The sequence below is a fragment of the Calidris pugnax genome, unplaced genomic scaffold, assembly GCF_001431845.1.
Source record: "Calidris pugnax isolate Ruff unplaced genomic scaffold, ASM143184v1 scaffold82, whole genome shotgun sequence".
Classification (NCBI taxonomy): Eukaryota; Metazoa; Chordata; class Aves; order Charadriiformes; family Scolopacidae; genus Calidris; species Calidris pugnax.
In genome coordinates this window covers 656181-674389 of record NW_015090833.1, presented here as the reverse complement: position 1 = coordinate 674389, position 18209 = coordinate 656181, and the positions used below count along the sequence as shown (strand labels likewise).

The 18209-nt window shown below is 38.8% G+C and overlaps 1 protein-coding gene across 2 annotated transcripts; it reads right to left on the bottom strand.

Annotated features, from left to right (window-relative positions):
• Positions 1-1193: 1193 nt before the first annotated feature.
• Positions 1194-18095, bottom strand: SDF4 (stromal cell derived factor 4). Of its 2 annotated transcripts, none has more exons than XM_014941464.1 (7): positions 17760-18095; positions 15732-16097; positions 12823-12959; positions 9368-9481; positions 5575-5733; positions 4265-4440; positions 1194-2681 (listed from the first exon to the last, which is right to left on the bottom strand). In XM_014941464.1, the coding sequence occupies exons 2-7, from the start codon at positions 16037-16039 to the stop codon at positions 2505-2507; spliced, it is 1071 nt and encodes a 356-aa protein (XP_014796950.1). In that variant the 5' UTR covers positions 16040-16097; positions 17760-18095; the 3' UTR covers positions 1194-2504. The 2 variants fall into 2 exon arrangements, with proteins under 2 accessions (XP_014796950.1, XP_014796951.1); XM_014941465.1 differs by lacking the exon at positions 17760-18095 and adding an exon at positions 17405-17530.
• Between the last annotated feature and the right edge of the window lie 114 nt (positions 18096-18209).

Sequence of the window (18209 nt, the reverse complement as noted above, 5' to 3'; positions counted from 1 at the left end):
ACCAACCACTGAACTCAAAACTAGTGCTTAATAAAAGGCTTCAAAGAAAAAGTCACTAGAATCCTTAGGGATTACAGGCAAGTAAGAGTTCCCCTACAGGAAATGATCTACAAGAATTTAAGAAAGATTGAGCGCATACAAAGTACATGAAGAATTCTTTTAAATAAATAAATCTATGGACAAACTAGAACAGTTTGAACTTCTGAAATTCCAAGAAAGGAATAATCTTGTGTACCTCCAAATCTCACCACGCAGTCCACGTTATCCTTACAGCTGGTAGTTAGCACGCAATCCTGAATTCTGGCAGAGAAAACCAAAACACATTAAGGTGCAGAACTCCATGCATACATTAAAAATTAATTTTTTGCAGTTGTGCCTCAAGTTTCAGATTTATCAGTTTTGAGGCAAATACCACAACAACAGTACATACTTCAACATTTTTGCAGTTGGTAGCTAAATACTGTGTTACCTTGTGTTTTTCAAGGGGTTCCACACTCTCATTACCAGAAGATAAAACTAAGAGTGTGTATGCAAATCTTTGCCTCTGCTGATGATGAAGTCCCCAATTTCATCTTCATATTTCAGCTGCTCAGGCATCCTGCTGCAAACCAGCACTTGCTCTCTGGGCATCAGGTGTGACAAGACAGAACTTGTATCTGAATTGTGCAAACAACTAGAGTATAACACAAGAACGCAGTCAGGACATGTATATGATTATCAATTATTATTGCTAAAACTTCTGTCTTGACTAAATTGCCAACAACCACATTGCAAACCTGAATGTTTACACGTATAGTTTTGTGTCAGTTCAAAGTGCAGTTTGTTGCATGTTTAGGAAGCTTTAGTTAAAACAACAGCAAAGCAAAACCCAGACCTTTTGCCAATCAATCTAAACCAGCCGTACCCATGACTTCCCATCAAGCACCACACTTTTAGACACGGGGTTTTGTTTTGAACATCTTCAGATTCCAGCCATATTAAAATCTCCCCACGCTGCAATAAAGTAAACGTGGGGCGTTGGGAGGGGGTGGGAGCAGGGGCTGACTAATGGGGCAGATGTTCTAAACTGATTTTAACACAAGATTATCAACTGAATTTATGCCTTCCAGGTCTTTCAAAATCGTATTTTAATTTGTCTGTCCTCTGAAGAGTTTCAGTTTTTCCCCACACTGACAAACCTATAAACAGCAACGTTTCCAAAGCACGGAGAAAAATATTTAATGAAAAAAAAGGTATGTATATAAAAAGACTCTGATACAAGCCATTTAACAAAAACAAAAAAATAAAAAGGAGGGAGGGAATATTGGAACAGAACCAGACAGCAATACTTATATTTACATTATATTAAGAGAATAAATTTAATCAAATATAACATCTCACTTGGATTTTCAGGCAACCCTTCAGAAAGAGGGGTTTTTACAGTAAAGATGGAACCAGAGTAAAAATAAATTTTCTATTTTAGACAGTAGTGGATATGACCCTTCTGTTGCAAGATGTTTTCAGAGATTACCCAAAACCAGACTGATTAAAAAGCTTCCCAAGTGCTGACTGTACATTGCTCTGGCAAAAGCAGTAAAAAAGCAAAGCCTGTATTTCCCCAGCTTCATCACTCATGAATTCATGGGCATCATTAATTTGCTCAGAAGCAATTAATTAAACTCGTTTTAACAATGAATTTTAGTTAAGTAGTAATCACACCTCTAGGTGAATGACATTGTTGTCTCCAACGTATTGAAGTCCACAAAGAAACTTTCCCCATCGTTTCACTTTAGGATGAAATTTGATTTTTTTAAGACAAAAGCAATCTCAAGTCGCTCACATTCCCAGTGCAAACACAGAACCTGTCACACTATAAACAGTTTTCCTTTTAAAGTAGATGCAGAAGTTCTTCCCCACGGCCCCTAAATATAGTTCAGCGATGGAGAAAGAACTTGCATTTAATTCTCAACAATATATAAGTAGGTCGAGACACACTGAGAAAAATATTGGAAGATTCAGCCAATCAGTCTATGCAGGGATATTCTCCTGAGGTCAGAACACACGTATTTGAACCACGATCCCCCTTACAAAACCAAGTATCTTTCAGTGTTTTTTGTGATTTCCCTGGATCAGCAGCTATGAGGGCAACAACAAGAGTTAAATAATTAAGAAGCCTCCACCAAATATGATTGGCCCAAAGCAGCTGAAATTTCAGCTGGATTAACTGTACAAACCAGGGCAAACTGACATAGTCCAGCACATGCCCCCTTATTTATGGACCTTTTTTTTTTCCCCCCTTAAACCGAAGGCAACAGAGCTGTAGATCTTATGTATGGACGGAAGTTGTTTTTAATCTAGGACAACACACTGTAGGCATATAACAGATAGCAGCAAAGTAACTTTCTGTCTGTTTAGGGGTTGGGTTTTTTCCTTTTCTTTTTTTTTTTTTTTTTTTTTTTTTTTTTTTTTTTTTTTTTTTCTGTAAAGCAAGAAAGTGCTTCAGAGCTCTGGAAAAGCGAGCAGGATCAGAACTCCTCATGGACATTCCGTGCGTAGTCCATAAGCTTGCTGCCCGTGAAGTATTCACTGTATTTCAGGATCTCCTCCAGCTCCAAGTGATGGTTTTGATTTTCATCTGCTACTGCTATCATTTGCTTCGCCTCATTTAGCGCATTGTATTCATTCATAGGATCCATATATTCCTAAAACAAGAAAATAATTTTCAATCACTAAGCACATATCTCCACACATCAGAATTATGAACCTTAACTCTGTGTAAGCTTCAGCAATCATAAGACCAACATAAACCATCCCAAAGTGAAAGTAAGTCATGGAAAAAGCAGTTAGCACATCTTTTTAACAGGCTTACACGTCTCTCATAGCTATTTTTCTGTTCACTGCTCCCTTGGCTGTTCCAACACAAATCCAGATTTTCTCAGCTTATGCCAGTGCCTACAACGAAATATTTTTAACATTTTGGTTGCAAACTAAACTGACTATCAAATCTGGTGGGTTTCGTGAAGAAATATCAATTCAAAATTAAGAAGTGGCACACTAGCAATCTGTACAACCTAATTTTTTTCTTGTTTCTGGAGATAATCTTTTTATAACGTGTTCAATTTAGAACTTTCTTGTTCCCTTTCAAACCACCAGACAGACATTAGAGAAGTCAGAAGTCTCAGAAACAAAGCCTTTTGCTCCTTCACCTAAAATCCAGCTTCTCCTAGAAGATTTCAAGCAGTTCATGATGTAGAAGACTCAAGATTACCTTCAATTTCTTCCCAGAAGACATAAATGTGCATGCATCTGTGTGTGTGTATGTATACAAAGGCTTCACAAAGAAAACGGCTATTTTAAAAAGAAAATTCTCAGTAAAAAAGCTATTAACATTGTTTATGTCACAACAGAACTGTTTATCCATACTATTGCTATTGTTCATGCCCACATATTTGCATACTGAGAAGGGAAGTTGCAACATTCATCCTGACTCAGGGAAAAGGCCAACATTTTAGAGGTTCTCCTTACAGACTGCCTATGCTGCAGTTTGAATTCTGCTTGGCAAAGTATATTCTTATACCCAGAAATGAAAGAAAGCAAAAAAAATGAGCCACAAGCCTCTTCCATGGGCCACAAAACAGCCACAACTGTAGGGTGCAAAATATTTTATTTATTTGGTAGACTCTTCTGCAGACAGAATTATTAGAAGAAAGCCTTACTTCTGCAAACCAAAGGCCAATAAAGGCCACATACTAGAATCCACACTTGAAAAGATGTATTTGGGGTTTTTTTAAAGAGAAAAACATCCCGAAAGACAAGAGATCTCTGCTATTTTCTAGGCTATTGGGGTCCTGGGATTTGTTGGTCGTTGGGTTTTTTTGGTTTGTTTTATTTTAAATGAATATATAGGTTGCCAGTTACTCTTTTTGCAACTGAAAGTATGACTCATTGTCCCATTAACAAGTGCAGCTAATGCTGCCTGTGACTTGCTTTCATGCACTCCATATCCATACAAGTGTCTATGTGACAAAAAAAACCCCAAAACCATACCTATGAATAAGAGTTATGCAAGGAAAACTCCCCCTCCTCTTTAACAAAAAGCATAACAACATTATCTCCAAGCACTAGAGATCAATACTATGTTCCAAAGTTTTGTAAAATAGGCAGGTTGTACCATTAATTCAAATATTTTTGGCCTTCATATTCTCTAAAGTAGTTTCAATCCTGTATTTAAAAACCAACTCTTGGTTTTAAAAACACTGGAACTACCTATCTGAGGAGGACTTACCTCCAGCTCTTCCATTGTGACGATGCCATCATGGTTAGCATCGATGACCTCCTTAAATTCCTTCCTTCTGTCTTTTACCCAGTCATCATCAATATCTTGAGCTTGCTGGTTCTCTACAGTACCAACAGGTAATGAAATGAACTCTGACAGGGTAAGCTTCTTATCTCCGTCTTGATCTACAACAGAAGTACACAGTAACTGAGCAGTATTTGCTTAATGCCCATTAAAATGAGAAATTCCTTCGTGTCAGAGATGTCATTGATACAGTCCGCCTTGTTTCAGCAGATCTAGCAGAGCATTTATATCTTTGTCTCTAGCAGAGCATTTATATCTTTGGTTAGCCAAAAACTCTTGGGATTAGGGTACACACACAATGTTTTAGAAGGCTAAAAAACATACATTCATCAATATACTAAACAAAAAGAATTTTACTGACCTGAAGGACACATCAGGTGTCAAGCTGGGCTTTTTTTTGTTTTAAATTTTTTCAACAATCTACTGCAACAGAAATTTTCTTACAGCTGTATCCAGTCTCCCTTGTATTAGTATTCAGTAAATTAACCCTCATAAAAGACCGTGTGCTGAAGTTGTTCTGTCTGTGCATGTCACACTCAAGTATCACTGGAAATTCTTCATATTTAATAAGCTTACAATTAGCAAAGTCATAGTTATCTTTTTTTTAAATCCAGGTGTTGTAGCAGTTTTAAATAAGCACCACTGTTGACTCAATAGAAAAAAACAAAAACAACCCATATGGTGCCAATACTTATGAATTTAGAAAAAAGTATTATTATTTTCTTAGAAACCTCAACCATTTATTTCCACTTTCACGACTGTACGTCACAATCCTTACATGGCTGCTGTACTGGGGAAATACAAGACAATGAATGCCACTCTCACGGAACATTCCTATCAATATACTTTATAATATTTTACTATTCATCAAAGTTTTTCTATTATTTCTACAACGACCCTACAACGCAGCAGCACTTCAGTGTAAAGTACCATCAGCTATCTTCTTTGTATGAAGTACTCAGAGTATCATTCTAACATATAATATTGTGCTGTTTTTTAACAACCAGAGACTAAATTTAGTCTTAAGAGATGCACAGACAACTCCAGCGATGCCAGCATTTTTGCTAGCAGTTTGTTTTCCTTACTCATCACGTAGAAAATGTGTAGAGCAGAGCAAACAAGACGTGCCAAAATTTCATACTGATCCATGACAGTGCAGTGACCTAACAACATCTACCAAATTAAATGGTTTGCAAGTAAACAGCTCCCAAGAAACACGTTTTAAAATGGCATACCCAAATCTCGGATGATTTCTTTCACCATGAACTTCAGCATTCCCCTACTATGCTCTGGATGAAGAAAGGACAAGAATTCTTCTTCATTCAACAACAGATCAGGAGGTGGGTTGTCAGCTTGGTACCATCGATCCTTCAGGTTATCTAAAACTTCCTGGGCTAGAAATTTAAGAAAAAGATTTAAGCTATCGTGATCATTCTATTTAAAGTTCATAAAATATACCTTCCCATGTTACTCAATTGCTTAAACAAGGATGACCTATGAATCACTTATTTTACAGTTTAACTTCCAGGGAAAGCAGGTGCTGAGGGAAAACAAAGTGCAATTAGTGTCATCTAGTTTGTGCTGAAGCACTAGGAAAGATCCTTTAACCAAACAACTGAACTGAAATAGGGGATGAAAATAAAGATTTAGCTAAACTTGTATCAAAACTTCAACTTATCAAGTGAAAAGTATTGTCGCACCAGTATTGTTAGCTGGTTCTGGTAGGAGGTATGAATAATCCAACTTCATTCACTACTTGTTTTTCTCCTGTCTTATTTTCAGATTTTGAAGCCCACTACCTACAGAAACCTTTCATTTTCCCGAATACCAGTAGCATCTTTCTTCTGAATTAATCATTTCTCTTTCCTACATCAAAACAGTCCTGCACATTGAAACAGCCAAAACATTCTTCAAATTAAAAATATCCTTCAGATTCACTATCTCCATTATTGCAATTGTGACATCACACACCTGGTTAATAGCTATGAGAAAGGAAGATGGCAACCAATTCTTTTCCTATCAAAATAACCATAGAACAACAAACCCTTTAAACGTTGAGCATGCTTTCTTTTAAGATCAAATAACAAGACTATAATTAAGTCTAGAAAGATGCTTCTGATCTGGGAAGTACTGTTGTAGGAGTGCTTTAACTACCTGCACTACGTAGGTTTATTCTACTCTACAGCACTGAAGTTTACCACAGGTAAGAAAATATTCTTTGCCAAGCATCACCAAAGGGATACATTTTATTACTCCAACTTTACAACACAACTTTCTCTTATTTCTCTTATTGGGATTTCTTAACACAACATTATCTTAACCAAAACTAGTTGCATTATTGGTTTAAACTCTTTTTAGGCATGTTCAAGCTCACAGGATTTGAGTTAAGAAAATGGTACAGTGACCTACCCCAAAGTCATGATCGCATTAACTCATCTGCACACAATTTTAAGCACAGAGGTTCTTCTCCAGCCACACCACAATTCCAGACAGCACCCTCACTCTCCACAAAACTACATGTATGAATTAAGCTTAAGAATTGCATTAAACAAATTATAAAAAAGAAAAATCAAAGCCTAGTTTTTACAGTAATCAACAATATTATTTCAACAAACAGCTGCTCTTAACAAAGCATTTCACTGAAAAGGCAGCGTAAGCCAAGCCATAAAGCAGAGGAGTAGGAAAGCTATGAAGAGACTTCTGCTCTGCTTCTGCTCCTCCCTTCTTCTTTACCCCATCAAAGGTTCCAAATTTAAAAGAATCGCCCACCCTGAAAGATCTTATAACCTTAGATTCTGATACATCAGCCTAAAAATGTGATTTGTTGGCACGACGAGAAATTGAAGAGGGTAACTCTGCAAAAGAGAGTCTGGAAACATCAAAGACAGATGCTAAGTTAAGCACCAAGAAATGCACTTAGTTTTCAGTTACTTAAGGATGCAGGTACTTATTACTCCTTTTTGCTCCTGTGTCTATTCTGCATCAGAAAAAACTCTGACTTCAAACCTAAGCTCTGCATAGGCTTTAGCTATCACTTTAATAATAAAAAGAAATATTTTTGCTGCAAGCAGCAAATGCAAACTCAAGTACGAGCATAAAGTAGATACATCAGAACCAAAAATCACTTTACATTTCTACTTCTTTCATTTCATTTAATCTTACATCATGCAGACAAGCACTTTTAAAGTAAGTTTCTCTTAAACTCAACCGAGAATCATAATTTGTATAGGAGTTTCCACTAAAACCATGCATCTGATTTGAAGAAAAACCACCCTGCAACACACAATGTGAATATCATATGCACCTAGTGGTGCTGAACATAACCAAACAGGAAAAAAAATACCTGTGTAGAGCAATCGTTTTCTGGTGTAGGCATTTTCTAAATGACACACTGGAAAAAATACTGACTGCAGCACACCCTGCTATCTGCAAAACATACTAACAAACACAAATCTGAAGCATTTGCTTTTCACAAGCTCTCAAAACACTCTGAAGGACTATAGCCTTCAGATAAACTTTTTTTTAAATAAATTTAATAAACTGTCTTAAATAGCTCCTGCATGCTTTTGGTTGTTGAGTTACAAGGGAAAAAAACCAAACCCAACAATCACATCTACATTTTTGGAACTGCTAATTGCAATTAAAAGTTAAGTAATGTTTTTTTGTGAAAAGCAAAGAAATCCTTCACAGTCTTAATATGAATCTTAGGGCAAGTTTGCAAATGGCAAATTCTAGTTTTATCAAGGACACAAGTAAACGCAGAATAATCAAATCACTGACTTGTGGTTTTCCACTACAGCCAACCCCATATGTTAGAAATCACAAGTTGATCCCTTTTCCCACCTTACTTAGTCTTAAATGAAACTCAACTGTCATTATCTGCATAAGTTACATAAAGCTGCATCCCTAGTTTTGGCCTGGCACCCTAACTGTAGCGTGCTTCTGCGCAGAACTCAGAACATGCCTTAAGATCCACACATTCAGTTATTTTTCATTCTACAGACCGAAAAAGAGTAGTTTTATACTGCACTAGAGTATGAGAATAGGTTTTGCCTCTCATCTTCAGGAAGCGGTAGATAACTAATTTGATTTTCCCAAACAAGGCTTGTTACCTAGGCAGAAAAATGATTATGTACACACTTCCCTTATTCAGCAAATCTTATCTGATGAGCATTCCTGTAAACTGTAGTTAACCACACTGCCATAGAACGTGCTGCACAGGTGTTTTCCCTGCCATAAAATTCAAAGGCCTATTTGCATTTTAGTTGCTTTTTGATAAATGGAAAATATAACATAACCCACTTTTAAATGACTAATTCCTGCAAGGAAAGGCTAAGGCTTCATGTTTTACTTAACAGTAAATTTAAACACTTTTGGACGGGGGAGAGTGGGGAGATTACTCTGTTCAGAGTTGCCATGTCTCTAGCGAGCCAGATTTAAATGAAAGTTTCAAAAGTAACACGGAAGAAATTATTAGTCTCACTAATCTAAAGAATCAATCCGTCTCTATAGAGAGCTCAGATGAAACAACTGTTTGGCAACCTTCTGCTATTAATTTCCTGTACGCTCTGCAGTGCCTGAGCACACACCTATTTAACCACTGCACTGTTTGGTACCACATGCAGCCCTCCCTCATTTTAGAACAGAAATCATATAAAGCAGCTCCCTTTCTTTTGAGGTAACATGGGACCCAGTTCCCACATTAACAATATGATGGTCCACAGACAACACAGGTCTGACAAGTTTCAGCAGACTGTTAAACATAAATAAATGAAAACTACTCAAATAGGCAGTAACAAATAAGGAACTGAAATTTTTCACTCTTCAATATCCACATCAAGAGTGCTGGGGAAGGCAGATCTGCATTGGAAAGAAATCCAGTAATTCTGTCTTACAACTTACATATTCTACACTTGTGTAGAGGCAGAAGAACAACTAAAACATTCATCTCATATTAAGAATAGCTTTGACATTCAGATTTTAGGAAAGTAAAAGAAAAAACGACATGCACGAGCAGTCTGCACTTACTTTCTTCATCTATTTTCAGCTCTTCATTGTTTTTTATCTTCTCTGCGATCTCCTTTTCATTAAAGCCCTTACTTGCCAAAAATTTAATTTTATATTCATCCCAGGACACATGGCCTGTAAGAAAGAGCTGTATCTCAGACATGACATGGTATGCTTAAATGACAAACTTTTGGTCTCATTATTTAGAACAGTAAGTTTTTGATTCAGCGCTATAATCATCATGCTGAGCTTTACGAATGGCAATATGAAAACTGTCACTTGATTCACTTTTATGCCTTAAAATAACCTCTTTATGTCACCATCCTCATCCCATCCCTGGCAGAGCCACTTGTTACAATTTCCTATGGTCACAAGTGAAATAACATAGGATTCAACACAGAACTACAATGCTGACTGGAGCACATCAATTATTTGCTCTATTGTCTGCTGTATGGATCAAAACTCTAACACAGAACTACAATGCTGACTGGAGCACACCAATTATTTGCTCATTGCTGTATGGATCAAAACTGCGATTACATTGTAATTACGTGCAGCGCAAAGGGACTTGGATTTTATCACAGCGGATCTGAAGAGCAGCCCGTAGGTTTGGCTGCTACCAATTGCCTTAAGATGTCATCAGGAGATGAAGGAATCATTCATCTTACCATCACCATCAGGGTCCACAGCTCGGAAGTGCATTTTATTCTCTTCCACAGCTTCCTGAAAATGTTCATCTGTCTTTTCCATGATCCAGCGCTGCATCTCCTTTGCACTTATCTTCTTATCATTATTTATATCCACCCTATGGATGAATAGCAAACAACATTTAGATTTGGGGACTGGGGGAAGGTTTTGATACCTTAACCTCTGGAGCTGGGATACCCTGATCTCTGTTAACACATTACAGCTGATGGTTTTTAATTCTGAACACATTTAAAAGTTCTGCACATACATTTGTTCCCAATTAGGTTTGCTTGCCTAAAATTATCATTAAACATCCGATCTGACAATCCACTGTTCTCCTTAATGTACTGCCAATACTGCTTTATTGTACTAAGATACACTGCCACACCACCAATTCCATTAATGTTTATTTCATTAAAAAGAAGTTAATATAAAAATTACAGTTGAAGAAAAAATACAAAACCCAATAATATGCAACTTGAAGGTTTTTGGAGCACATCGCTAAGTATTTACTCAAAACAGATATAGCAATATTTCAAACTGAAAAGGCATCACTAACATTTAGAAGGCAAGCTTCTATTTAAAACATACCAAAACCACTCTGGCTGAATTTAAAAAAGGCAACAACAACAACAAAAAAAACACAACAAAAAACCCCCGCTTGACTTGGCTTTTTTTATCTTTTTGTATTTTTGGAGCACATCGCTAAGTATTTACTCAAAACAGATATAGCAATATTTCAAACTGAAAAGGCATCACTAACATTTAGAAGGCAAGCTTCTATTTAAAACATACCAAAACCACTCTGGCTGAATTTAAAAAAGGCAACAACAACAAAAAAAAACACAACAAAAAACCCCTGCTTGACTTTGGCTTTTTTTATCTGTTTGTATCAGGACTGAAGTGTTATTGAAACTCAAGTTATAAAATACGTGATTTGCCTTTAAATGTCAACTAAATGTTAAAAGCTTAAGCCAAATAACAACCCTAGCACCTAATCTTCTACAACACTTAATAAATGCAGTATTAGTGGTTTTAAATGTTGTATCACGTCTTTCCAGACACATATGCACAGGCTCAGCATTCACAACTTTTCAGTATCAATGGCAACACCAGTAAAATAGTAAAATGGTCTCGTTCGCCTCGTGCCACCTCACACTTACCAGGTGAACAAATGTGGGTTTTGAGAAGGAATAGGTACTACCAAAAATGAGAAGGGAAAACAAAGCATTTTCCCCTCAACATTTAACATTGTAGTTTCCTTAGATCAAAGCTATCAAAGTTACTACACCCAAGCCGTACTTTCCACCTAAATCACATTGTAACTAAGGAGAAAGGTAACAAAAATCCCATTTATTGCTCTTTTAGCTCAGGAAAAGTACACCTTTGTGTTGCTACCACAGCTCACAAGAAGTCTCCAATGGCTCAGGTTTTCAAGAACTAGCAGGCACCCACCATACAAGGTGAGCTGAAATCCTTTCAGGGTCCATAAACAGCACCTCTGCTTTTCACAGGAATATTTATAACTCTATGAAATATACGATACAGTCCTGCCACGAGGTTACTATCTAAGGCAATAAACACCATAAAGACACTTGATTGCTTTCAATATCCTTCCTCCTTCCCTCCCATCAACATCCACCTACACAAGCTAAACTATACCACACAGCAAAAGAATTTTTTATAGATTCCAGGCTAATTTTAACTATTTAAACAGAGACTACAGTAAGTGGTTTTTGGCAATCAGGAGAAATACAAGAAGAAAGACTGTCAAGTAAGTTCACTCAGGATTTCCAGCCCCAATTTCACAGGGAAAAGTGAAATTACAGTTAACTTGTAAAAAAACTTTTCTGTAGACAATTAGGCTTGTCCTCCCAGTAAAGAGTGATGTCAGAAACTGAAATACAGAACTATGAAATACCATCTGTCCTTTCAGTCACAGATAGCTCCTAGAAAAAAACATGGTTTGGGGAACTTTACTTCCATGTTTCAGCTTTATTTTCAGTAGACAGTAATGTATGCTTTGAACCGACTGCTTTATATCATACTGACACGCCACGTTAACTATTTAAACAGAGACTACAGTAAGTGTTTTTTGGCAATCAGGAGAAGTACAAGAAGAAAGGATGTCAAGTAAGTTCACCCAGGATTTCCAGCCCCAATTTCACAGGGAAAAGTGAAATTACAGTTAACTTGTAAAAAAACTTTTCTGTAGACAATTAGGCTTGTCCTCCCAGTAAAGAGTGATGTCAGAAACTGAAATACAGAACTATGAAATACCATCTGTCCTTTCAGTCACAGATAGCTCCTAGAAAAAAACATGGTTTGGGGAACTTTACTTCCATGTTTCAGCTTTATTTTCAGTAGACAGTAATGTATGCTTTGAACCGACTGCTTTATATCATACTGACACGCCACGGAATCTCATCTGTCATTAATTAAAAACACACTGTGTGTTTTCTTTGTGTCTTCAAAGAAAATATTTGCAAAGCAGCTGGAAGCCTGTAATTTACGAGGTTCTCACAGAAGTTCATAGACTTGTTACAATTTCCTATGGTCACAAGTGAAATAACATAGGATTCAACACAGAACTACAATGCTGACTGGAGCACATCAATTATTTGCTCTATTGTCTGCTGTATGGATCAAAACTCTGATTACATTGTAATTACGTGCAGCGCAAAGGGACTTGGATTTTATCACAGCGGATCTGAAGAGCAGCCCATAGGTTTGGCTGCTACCAATTGCCTTAAGATGTCATCAGGAGATGAAGGAATCATTCATCTTACCATCACCATCAGGGTCCACAGCTCGGAAGTGCATTTTATTCTCTTCCACAGCTTCCTGAAAATGTTCATCTGTCTTTTCCATGATCCAGCGCTGCATCTCCTTTGCACTTATCTTCTTATCATTATTTATATCCACCCTATGGATGAATAGCAAACAACATTTAGATTTGGGGACTGGGGGAAGGTTTTGATACCTTAACCTCTGGAGCTGGGATACCCTGATCTCTGTTAACACATTACAGCTGATGGTTTTTAATTCTGAACACATTTAAAAGTTCTGCACATACATTTGTTCCCAATTAGGTTTGCTTGCCTAAAATTATCATTAAACGTCCGATCTGACAATCCACTGTTCTCCTTAATGTACTGCTTTATTGTACTAAGATACACTGCCACACCACCAATTCCATTAATGTTTATTTCATTAAAAAGAAGTTAATATAAAAATTACAGTTGAAGAAAAAATACAAAAACCAATAATATGCAACTTGAAGATTTTTGGAGCACATCGCTAAGTATTTACTCAAAACAGATATAGCAATATTTCAAACTGAAAAGGCATCACTAACATTTAGAAGGCAAGCTTCTATTTAAAACATACCAAAACCACTCTGGCTGAATTTAAAAAAGGCAACAACAACAACAAAAAAAACACAACAAAAAACCCCCGCTTGACTTGGCTTTTTTTATCTTTTTGTATCAGGACTGAAGTGTTATTGAAACTCAAGTTATAAAATACGTGATTTGCCTTTAAATGTCAACTAAATGTTAAAAGCTTAAGCCAAATAACAACCCTAGCACCTAATCTTCTACAACACTTAATAAATGCAGTATTAGTGGTTTTAAATGTTGTATCACGTCTTTCCAGACACATATGCACAGGCTCAGCATTCACAACTTTTCAGTATCAATGGCAACACCAGTAAAATAGTAAAATGGTCTCGTTCGCCTCGTGCCACCTCGCACTTACCAGGTGAACAAATGTGGGTTTTGAGAAGGAATAGGTACTACCAAAAATGAGAAGGGAAAACAAAGCATTTTCCCCTCAACATTTAACATTGTAGTTTCCTTAGATCAAAGCTATCAAAGTTACTACACCCAAGCCGTACTTTTCACCTAAATCACATTGTAACTATGGAGAAAGGTAACAAAAATCCCATTTATTGCTCTTTTAGCTCAGGAAAAGTACACCTTTGTGTTGCTACCAAATCTCACAAGAAGTCTCCAACGGCTCAGGTTTTCAAGAACTAGCAGGCACCCACCATACAAGGTGAGCTGAAATCCTTTCAGGGTCCATAAATAGCACCTCTGCTTTTCACAGGAATATTTATAACTCTATGAAATATACGATACAGTCCTGCCACGAGGTTACTATCTAAGGCAATAAACACCATAAAGACACTTGATTGCTTTCAATATCCTTCCTCCTTCCCTCCCATCAACATCCACCTACACAAGCTAAACTATACCACACAGCAAAAGAATTTTTTATAGATTCCAGGCTAATTTTAACTATTTAAACAGAGACTACAGTAAGTGTTTTTTGGCAATCAGGAGAAGTACAAGAAGAAAGGATGTCAAGTAAGTTCACCCAGGATTTCCAGCCCCAATTTCACAGGGAAAAGTGAAATTACAGTTAACTTGTAAAAAAACTTTTCTGTAGACAAGTTAGGCTTGTCCTCCCAGTAAAGAGTCATGTCAGAAACTGAAATACTGAACTATGAAATACCATCTGTTCTTTCAGTCACAGATAGCTCCTAGAAAAAAAAAAAAACATGGTTTGGGGAACTTTACTTCCATGTTTCAGCTTTATTTTCAGTAGACAGTAATGTATGCTTTGAACTGACTGCTTTATATCACACTGACATGCCACAGAATCTCATCTGTCATTAATTAAAAACACACTGTGTGTTTTCTTTGTGTCTTCAAAGAAAATATTTGCAAAGCAGCTGGAAGCCTGTAATTTACGAGGTTCTCACAGAAGTTCATAGTATTGCTCTTTTCATCAACCTTTAAGAGTATCTCTAGAAAGCAACTACATTCCTCAGAATGCTTTTCTACATTTCTAATCCGATCATCTGACAGGACACAATTCTAAGCATCTGAGCAAAGTTGATCTTGAATCCGATTGCTTTAAGCTTCCTAAAACTACCTCTTTCATAACAAGCAGGCAGCAATGAACGGAGTTTGCAATTTGTGAATGACAAGTTACTAACCACCTGCTGAATCTTCTCAATGAACACACAGCAATAAAGAAAATGAAACCTTCTAAGCACCACGTTAATATTTGTATATATCCTACCAATGAAGTGAGTGGTCTGAATAGTAGACATAATAATAAGATCCTACTCTAAATGAAACAGGCACCCTGGTTTGCCTAATTACTTAAGCTGCCTTTTATTCAAGAGAACACCAGAAGAAAAATCCAATGCTATTAACGGATTTTTTTCTCCCGTTAATGAAAAGTTTGCAGAAAAAAAGCACTTCATCAAGCCTTCTCATTTTATCTCAAGTATATGTGCATCCTCACGCCACCATCAGCTTTAATAGCACCAATGTAATTTAAGCTGTTCTAATAAAATTAATTCTTCACTGCAAAAATGCAACTAAAGTCAATTCTGCCACCTAGTGTCTAACGGCACGCACTGAGTTTGAGCCTTTTGTTTACTGACATCTTGACTGCTTATTAGCTGACACAAACCTTATTTAGCACAAGAACTGCTTTATAAAAGGGAAAAACACTCCTGAGAATGGTTTATACAGGTATATTAGTACCTTAATGATATGAACACAGTATATAGTATGATGCTTTCCCCCTCATCATTACAATTTTTAATTATAGAAAAAAATTGCTAATTTTACTCGGAAGAGCAGAGAAAGAAGCTGCACTGTTCTTGGCAATAACTTACTTTGAGAAGATGACCATGAGCTTCTTCCTATTTTTTCTGGGTTCTGAATCTTCCTCGAACTCTTCCATCTCTTTTCCTAGAAAAACTTCTTGATGAAATTCTTTGTTCAGATGTCCATCCATCTCCATTTTGACCCCATTCAAGTGATCTGGGGGCAATATCTCATTCTCGTCTTTACTGTCAGCTGGCTTTTCTTTGAGGGCTGAATTATTTGCAGGCCTTGCATAAACATCCATTAGAAGAAATACAAACAGAAGGGACAAATACAGAGATCCCAAACTGCAGAGAAAGGCCTGCCTTGACATCATTTTTTCCTTTTTATTCAAAGTATCAGCTGTTTATATTATTGTGAAGGGATTAAATGATCTAAAAACAAAAAGGAAAAAATACAAGCAAATTAAACTCTAGAATATTATGTCATTAATAAAACATCTCCTAAAATTCAGAAGAACCTACACGCACAAGTATTTCTATGAAAGAATAAAAAACCCTGTTAAATACACAACACGAAATTAAACTGCGTCAGTTTTCAGTCTCCACAATTGTAACCTCTGTCAGAGGACTCTGGAAGACAACATCCTTCAAATGGCCTAGTTCTGCTCCGAAAACCTTCAGATGTTATAGCATGAGCTGACCTGACAATTGAAACCCAAACATTCACTGAGAAGCCAGCCCAGTGCACAGAGCACTGACTGTCCCCTCACGCAGCCCAAGCTCAGCGGTGCCAATGCCCCTCACATAGCACTGCACTTCCCAGCAAGATGCACAAACAGCTATGACAACACAACAGATCACAGAATGGTTCTGGTTGGAAGGGACCTTAAAGATCATCAAGTTCCAACCCCCCTGCCCTGGGCAGGGACACCTCCCACAACAACCTGGGACAACCTGGGCCAGGCTCTCACCACCCTCACACCAAAGAATTTCTTCCAGTTTACCACAGATCTCAGATCCCCTCTTTAGAAAGGCTGAAAGACATAAAGGTCTTTTGGGGAAGAGATGACTGAGGGAAATATGAATACAAATATCACCACATAAAGTGGAGCTGGCAACACACAGGAAACAGCCGGCAGGAAAAGCAACCCCGGGGGCAGACCTGTCATGACCTGCTTGAAAATAGCTGCCACAAACAAGCTTGAGGGGACAGGAGAAAGGACCACAGCCTAACAGGAACAGCACCGAGGAGCACAGAATCTACAGTTCTGTGAGGCACAGCAGAGCCTTGGGAAGGGAGTACCCACAGCAGGACTAACAGAGAGACAACCACCAACAGAGTGGGTGAGCCCAGCCCAACTCGAATCATAGAATGCTTTAGACTGGTAAGGATCTTCAACACTATCTAGTTCCAACCCCCTGCCCTGGGGGGTTGGAACTCCCTGGTCTCCCACCAGACCAGGTTGCTCCAAGCCCCCTCCAACCTGGCCTTGAACCCCTCCAGAGATGGGGCAGCCACACCTTCTCTGGGCAACCCGGGCCAGGCTATCACCACCCTCACAGCAAAGAATTTCGTCCTAACATCCAATGTAAATCTCCCCTCTTTCAGTTTGAAGCCACTAAGCCTCGTCCTATCACTACACGCCCTTGCAAAAAGCCCCTCTCCAGCTTTCTTGTAGCCTCCCTAAAGGAACAGTGACGGTCCCGACCCTGCTCCAGGCTGGACCACATACACTCACCGACAGCTCCGGCTGCCCCTTCTTCCCTGCAGCCTCCGAGAACCGTGACAGGGGGCGGGAATCCCCCCTCAGCCCCGCTGCCCCTCGCTCCCCGTGCGGCCCCCTCACAGAAGGAGGACCCCGGCCCCGCTCCCGCCCCACAGAGACGGGCGGAGGAAGTTCGTCAGAACGCAGTGCGCCCGTGAGGGGCGGGCAGCCGCCATCTTGGAGTAGGGCAGCAGCGCGCCCTCTGGTGCTGGCGGCCGCCATTTTCCCTCACGGCGGGGCCCGGCGGTTGCGGAGGGGCGGTGAAGGGGGAAGGCGGACCTCGGGGTGCTCCAAATCTGAACGTAGTTTCCTACGTGTTCTTCCTTACCTCAATTTATAATAAAGCAGACCACCTTCAAGCGGGAAGGGAATCTTTTTAATTCCCTGTCAGGCCCCTTTTCCTGGCTATACGTACATCTGTAGCTTTGTGCTTATTCGTCTGTTTTGCTCGGGAGTCCTTAAAACAGCCAGCAATCCGTATGAAACCAGAGACAGCAGGTAGCTAGTTAACACACGACTACTTCCACCAGACTACCTGCTCCCAGCGAGGCGGCACCGCAGCGTCCATCCCCAATGGGAAGCGCAGCCCGCCGGGACTGAAACCGCCCTTCCCCTCAGCCCCAACAACGCCCGCAACCAAAATGGCTGCGCCTCAGCCTTCCCCTCACCCCCAACAACGCCCGCAACCAAAATGGCGGCGCCTCAGCCTCGCCTGCCCGCTTGTAAGATGGCGGCCGCCAGGCGCCGCCGTCAGGTGATGCGGGGCGCGGCCCCGCCT